Source organism: Diceros bicornis, chromosome 11, assembly GCF_020826845.1.
Source record: "Diceros bicornis minor isolate mBicDic1 chromosome 11, mDicBic1.mat.cur, whole genome shotgun sequence".
Taxonomy (NCBI): Eukaryota; Metazoa; Chordata; class Mammalia; order Perissodactyla; family Rhinocerotidae; genus Diceros; species Diceros bicornis.
In genome coordinates, this window is record NC_080750.1 from 12,564,658 (window position 1) to 12,571,953 (window position 7,296).

The window sequence follows — 7,296 nt, forward strand, 5'->3', positions numbered from 1 at the left end:
GGTTTAAACTTTATAGTTTCCTTATTTTTTTTAAACCAGTTTTTCTCAATATATATATACAGTTCATTCTAAGTTATATAGATAGTGTGTGTGTGTGTGTGTATATATATATATATATATATATAAAACTATAAACAAGCTTTGAATTGTTTAGACTTCCTCTGCATATATACATGGACATCGTGTTTGGAAGTTTTGTGGATGATTTTACTCTCTTATCAAAGGAAAAATATTTGGACAGCAGAACTTGTGGCAAGCAAATGTTCCGTCTTCATTGGCTTACAGGACAGTGACACCACTAGATACTCAACTGGAGGGTGGGTTTTTCAGGAAGTGTAGATGTCCATATATATTGAATATCAAGATTATGGCTCTGGTGTTTGAGGAAATAAGGAACAGGTTTTTCTCTTCCATCATTAATGTGTCCTACCCAAAAATAGCTCCCAAGTCTGGGAACAATCTCTAGTAGCAACTGCTGTTTAAAGGATAAAGAAAATGTAAAACTATTTGAAGAGTAAAAGGAAACATCAAACAGATGGTAATCTTTTAATACTAATTGAAAAATCTGTGTAACAACATTAAAGAAAATTTTGAAGAGGAAGAAAGATTCAATCTCACTACCTCCAAGAATTATTTTCATTTTTTACATAATATTTTCCAGTCCCCCTGTCAATACAAATTTTTACATAATTGTAGTCATCATTCTGTATTTTTCTCAGTATTGTGTCAAATATATTTCTACATTTTAAATATTATTTAAAATCATTTTAATGGCTTTATAGCATTATTTTAATGAAAGTGTTTGTTTTTAAACACGAGTAGAAGAACCTAAGGAGTAGACAGAATAGTTAAGTGTAGTTATAGGTATAAGCATAAGCAGCAACCAAAATAGAGATTCTGCTTGATGCCAGTTTTCATTTATAACTGTAATATTTGATGGGCTTCTTCCTCAGTCATTTAGCTATGGCCACTTTAGACTACACATTATATCTTTCGTACAGGATATCCTTCTATCTGTATCTGTATCAGTTGAACAAAGTCTTAGAGGTACAGATTTTATTTTTTGCTTGTAAATTACCATCTTATTCTTTACTCTTCCCCATTCTTGCAAAAATTATTTTAATATTAGCTACAGTAAAACAGAATTCGGAAGGAGAATCTGCTTGGGGAATTATAAGTGGCTAGGGGCTAACCATGTAAATAATACTGGGAGCAATTGAGAGAGGTCTGCTGAAGAGGCCTTAATTTATTTGAATTGAATCCTGAAATACGCTTCTTCCTCAAGGAGGTAGTCTAAGGTATATCATATATGCCTTAGGAATACCATTTACCATCGCTTTAAAAGGTTTAAAAATTGCTATATGTGTCAAATACACTGCAGCCAGGCTATTTTAAATTTACTTGGTTCTTAATACCTTTAGAAATTGTAATAAAACGTCACAGTGAAGAATTTGCAGGTGGGAGGTGGAGTCCGTTGCAGTTTACTCTGCAAAGATTTGCATGTTTTATGTGTGTAAGAGGCAATATGGCATGAAAGAGACAGTAGTAGCTATTTTTATTACATCTTTAAGTTTTCTTCTTTCTTATCCCTTATTTGTGTGTTGTGTTCCACAACACCACATAGGTGCCCCAAAACAAACTGGAAGAGAGCAAGCAAAAATCTCATAGGTTCGGTTGTCAGTGAGACGACATAGGTGTACAGTGTGCTCTTTGACCTGATAGGTGCTTCTCTACTGATCAGGGTATTTACTAGATGATACATAAAAGGCACATTATAATTTACCTATTTTTTTCCTTGAAATATTACAATCTTGCTGTACATGCAGTATTAGATACTGAAGATTTTTTCAAATGATGAACAAAATATTGTATAAAAATGGCTACTACATTTTAGAATGTGATCCTAGTAAAATATTTTGCATTTTATAGCATTTTATGGTGGATCTAATATTCTAAGAAATAACCTTGAGGATGATGGGGTAGAAATATTGTGGACCTAATTTTTCAGATGAAGAACGTGATTCTTAGAGATTACTTGACCTGCCCTAAAGGAGCTCATGTCTTTTGTAGCACTCCGTAGGCAATTTCCAGTGTTCCCCAAAAGATGTGTCTGTTATAAGAATTACCAGGCATGATGTATCTATTGTGCATTTACAGTTAATTTGTAGTTCCTCCCATTTCAGATACAGTTTAATCAGTCAGAAATCATCCTTATTATAAGCAAAGTTGTCTAGCAATGTAGTTGACAAAAATACCTTTTTACCTACAGAAGTACAGTGTGCAATGGAAATTCTGACAGAGAAATTACTTTCATTTCATGTAAGATATATATTTGAATTGGATGTTGAAGGGTGGGATTTTCAACAGGTTGACAGGATAGAAAAGAAGACAGGCACAAAGGTGGAGATTGGTATGGAAGCAGTTACTCTAGTGGTTCGTTGTTTTACTCAAATGAAGGTATCGTAAAAAGCAAAATGAGAAATGTGATTGGAAAGTTAGTTCAGGCCTCATTATAAAAGACCTTAGATTCCATATTTATGAATTTGGGCTTTGTGGCCCTAGAAGGTTGTACAGAGAAGTGACTTGTTTTAAGCAAAGGCTTTCCACTTTTAGAGGGAGGAGAGGTTGGGAGAGCATTGCACCATATATGTATGTTACATGTGTAGGGGACTGGCCTAGTAGAAAAATAAGGCTTAAACCTGAGGGTGACAGTAGAAGTGGAAAGATGGGAATGAATGGAGCAACATGGTAGTGGTTGAATTTCTGGGACCTATCACCTGGGTTAATGTTGTGGTTGGGAAGAGGCAAAAGAAGAGGCAAAAGTTGGTTCTAAGATTTTAATCAGAAAACGATGGTACTATTTCCACAAGTAGGAAAGTTATATAAAATTTATTCAATTTTCACTGAGCCCAAACTCAAGGTAGTGTATAATATTTTTTTTTAAGTGCTGTTCTCACAGAATGTGAAACATGAATGGAGACAATGAGGGAAATATATTACAAAAGTTACAATTTAGGAGGAGAGACAAAATACATACATATGAAATCTTTATGACCATGATTAAGTGCCATGCATACTGTAAAGCAGATCAATATTGGGTGAGTGATAGGGACATCTTTAAGAATGCATTGGAGATTTGAAATAGCTGCTAAAGGATCAATAAGAGAGAATTGAAAAAAAAGAATAATCTTTCTTTCTCTCCATTCAGGCTGGCTTACAGTTGGACCAACTCTGACAAACAGCAACTATAATGCAGAAACATATGCATCCTACTTCAGTGCCCCTAATTCCTACTTGACCGGATGCACAGAAGAAATTGAGAGACTTCGACCAAAATCACCTCCTCCCAAATCTAAATCTGATCGGGGAGGTGGTGCTCCCAGGGGTGGAGGAAGAGGTGGAACTTCTGCTGGCCGTGGACGAGAGAGAAATCGATCTAACTTCCGAGGAGAAAGAGGTGGCTTTAGGGGAGGCCGTGGAGGAGCACACAGAGGTGGCTTTCCACCTCGATAATTTTTTAAGACACTGATCCTATTAATGCCCCTCTGCCTTCTTTATTGTAGTTTGAATTTCAACTGGGAGACTTAGTTTAGAGCTCAATTCCAGCCTGCACTTTGCTTTAGTTTCTCTAAGCTGCAGGAGTATCTTAGCCAACCTCCCTTGCAGTTGTCACACACACTGTCTAGTTTTGTCTGGGATAATCGAGTCATCCTGCCTTTTGTCATGTGCATGTAACCCAACAGAAAGAAACAACACAAATACCTTCACTTTCAGAGACTGAATTTATTCTGATAGATTCCAAATAATTATAGAGGCTTTTGCTTTTTAGAAATAGTTGAAATGAGCAGTGAAGGCAACCCAATCTGTCGTATCGCGCTAGTGCTGATGGTAGTTGGTAAAGGCATCCTGCCGCGCAGTCACAGCAAATGAAGCTGTTTGGGGGCCTTGATAGAATGGAGTTGGGACAGATGGTAAACTTTTGGTAGGGTTTTAAAAACATTTTCTTGATGAAATAATAAAAAGAGACATATTTTCTTTCTTTTTAAAAAAATCTTTAACTCAGGTATAATTTGACTGCAGAAGAAACTGAGAGACTTTGAATAAAATCACTGCCTCCCAACTCTAGATCTGCTAGAGGAGGTGGAGCTCCCAGGGGTGGGTGGAGGAAGAGGTGGAACTTAGTTGGCTGACTTGAAGAAAGGAAAGAAAGCTCATCATAATCTCAATTGCATAGCTACAGATGACTCTTAATCATGCTTCCTGAGAAGCAAACGAGGACACATATCCAAGTGCTAGAACTTTGATTTGGACTTGAACTTGGACTGACTTTCAAAGCAGTTTCATATTCCTTAGCAAAATAAAAGAAATGGAGGCAACAACAGAGACACCTGGTTATCAGTTGCTTGGTTGAAACATTTTGGGGAATAAAGTGCTTGCTGATGAGGAAATGACATATATCTTTAAACTTGTTATGGAGAAAAGTTAATGTAAAATTAATTACAGAAAACCCCCAACTTAAGAAGACAGCTTGGAAAATGGAACTGCAGTTGCATTTTATTAAAACCACATGGTGTGTTGTTTTTAAGGGACTGGTTTTGCAATCAGTTAGTTGTGTAAGACTTTATGCTGTCATTTCTTTCTATACTGTAACTCATGTTTTAAATGAATTTGCTGAATGAAATGTCATTGTTCTTGATAAATATATTTTTTATTTTGTGTATGATTTTTCTAAAGAAACTTAAAACCTTTGAAATTTGGGAGTCTGTTTTCTATCAGTGGAATTGCCCTTGTTACCAAATGAAAAAGGACTGACGTAACATCGGACTCTACTTTTGGTCTGGGATGCATTTTAGTGGCCATTCTGTGCCTCTCACTAGCTCATGTTATACCTAAAATGTTATATTTTACCCACTAAAAACTGAGTTCAAAGATAAGGACTAAATTATAGAAATAGGGTTGAAATCCTTAAAAGCCTGAAGAATTTTACTTGCTCAACTTGTTAGTACTTTGTAGTACACATAGCATTTGACTAATGCCTTTCTTGATGTAGATATGATATATCACGGTTAGAGTTTTTACTGAAATGATGGTGTATTTTCAACTTCAACACTTATAAATTATCTGGAGATAGAACTGTATTTGTCAAAGTTGACCTGAGAATGAAGAGGATAGGGAGATGTTCCCATTGCCCAGTGTGGGTCCTTAGAAATATCAGCTAGATAGTGACCCTGTGCTATAAACAGGACTCTCTAGTGTGGTCCACGCCTTGGGCCTAACCAAAGGAAAGCAACATTCCTGTTGCTTACCACACCTAGTCACCTGTGAGATCTGTGTCATAATGTTATCTTACAGAGAGTTAGGAATGGCTTCTTGTAGGTTGAAAGTTAAAGGGAGCCACAGCCCACCCCACATATTTTGATCAAATAAGAAAAGAACAGGCGGTGGGAAAAAATGCAAGGCCTAGAATGATCCCTTTGACAGTGTAATGTGGCATTTTTATGACAGGATGGAATTGACTCACTAGTTTCGATGCCCTACACTTTCAGGAAAGGTTGGGGTATCACTTTTACAATAGAATCTATATTCATTGAGGAAAGGTTTCCAGTGAAAACTCATTATTCTGACCTCCTCTGTCTTTTGATCATCTTTATATTTACACATCTTACATTTTCACAAGATTTTCTAGGAATCCCCAAAAATAAATTTTTAGTTGCTTCACTTGGCAATTCCTTATTGGGGGGAGAAGCTAATAATTCTGAAATAACCCTACATTTTTTCAGTTTGAAAGTTCTGTGATCAGCATACCTAATATTATACATAATTACAATTCTGGGTGTTTTGAGCCAAATGTTGATGTTTATTTTCAGTGGCAGCAGTTCTCCCTGTTACCTTTCTCCTTTCAGAGGGTGGACATTAGGAGGCCCAAAGTAATTCTTTTTGACTTTTCTTCACTGTGCAGAATAGAAAAGAGAGGAGGTTGATGATGTCAGCTAGAACAGATTTTGTGGTGGGGAATACCATACCAAACACTGCTGAACCAGATGAAACCAAGGAATTGTGGAGATGTCAGTCAAAGTGTAGAAGGTCACCATGAGACAGCACAGGGTGGGCGGTATCAGACGGGAGGCGGGGTGGGGATCAGGCGTGGGGTCTGGCTTGGCAGCCCGGTCTCATATCTAGAGTTGGAATGGACCAGTACTGCATCAGCAGTATACTTTTCTGATACTTTGATGGGTAGAAGAGCCACTGGTGAGTCCCTAGCTCATAAATACAACTTAAACTACAGACCTCCGTTACTCAATTAAAGCCGAGGGAGTATTGTGCCGTACTTTAGTTTTAAGTTGCTGGAGTTGTAATGGTAAGATGCCGGGGAGTTACGGTGTGCTGTCGACAGCTGAGGTCCTTGTGTCATGGCTGTTTCTAGGAATGATTCCTTTTCATGTCTTGTAAAATACTTTCTACTGATCTTAATTGCTAAATTACAACTTTCGAATTAGCTATAGCAGCTTATTTTAAACCCCATACTGTCTTCATCCTGACTTTAAGAACATAAGAGTTAGTCTTTGAAGTCTAGTTCCAGATTTTACTGATTTGTTTAATATCTTTATTAACTTGCCAAGATGATGGCCCAGTTGGGATTAATTCTAAATAGTGGCCTTTGATCTGAAAGTGTCTCATATTTTTGTAAGCTATTAGAAACATAGAGCTTTGCTTTTAAGAAAGGACTTTCTTAGGACAATCCTGTAATCTCAGGGTCCATGTAGGACTTTTAGCATTATCCTATCTTTGATGTTTGGGGATAGGGACTGAACGTCAGCTTGGGTCTCAAGTATATGCAGTCAGTTTTGGAGCTATAAATCCAGGACTTCCCAGAAGGTTAGAACATTTATCCAGCCAGCTGAGCCCATTGAAGATTCCATTTCTGGAAAAGCCACATTGCTGCCGCTCTCAAGGCCTCCATCATTTTCTCTGATATAAACATTGCTAGCTACGAATCACAGAGAAAACTACCTCATTTAATCTACATAATTCTTGTAAACCATTTTTTCCAGTATTGGACAAAATATTAAAATGATCAGTTTGAGTATGTGTTATAGTTCTTACTTCTGTAACTGGGGGTGCTTTAAATAAACAATGAAATCAGATAAAGTGGATTTTTCCAAAAATACTTACAAATAATTGATATTCTAGAGGTCAACAAGGTAAAATGCATATGGGAACTAAGCATATAATACAAATTAGTGAAGGAAGGCATGATTTTTTTATAGTGAAATAATTGTCTTTTTTAGACACATT

General features: G+C 36.7%; 1 protein-coding gene across 1 annotated transcript in view; it reads left to right on the forward strand.

Moving 5' to 3' along the window:
- METTL14 (methyltransferase 14, N6-adenosine-methyltransferase subunit) overlaps nucleotides 1-7,084 on the forward strand; it is a 30,117-nt gene extending 23,033 nt beyond the window's left edge. Inside the window, exon 11 of the mRNA XM_058549965.1 lies at nucleotides 3,209-7,084. Within this exon, the coding sequence (XP_058405948.1) occupies nucleotides 3,209-3,513 (305 nt within the window). The 3' untranslated portion in view covers nucleotides 3,514-7,084. The remainder of the gene's footprint in view (nucleotides 1-3,208) is intronic.
- The last annotated feature ends 212 nt before the right edge of the window (nucleotides 7,085-7,296 follow it).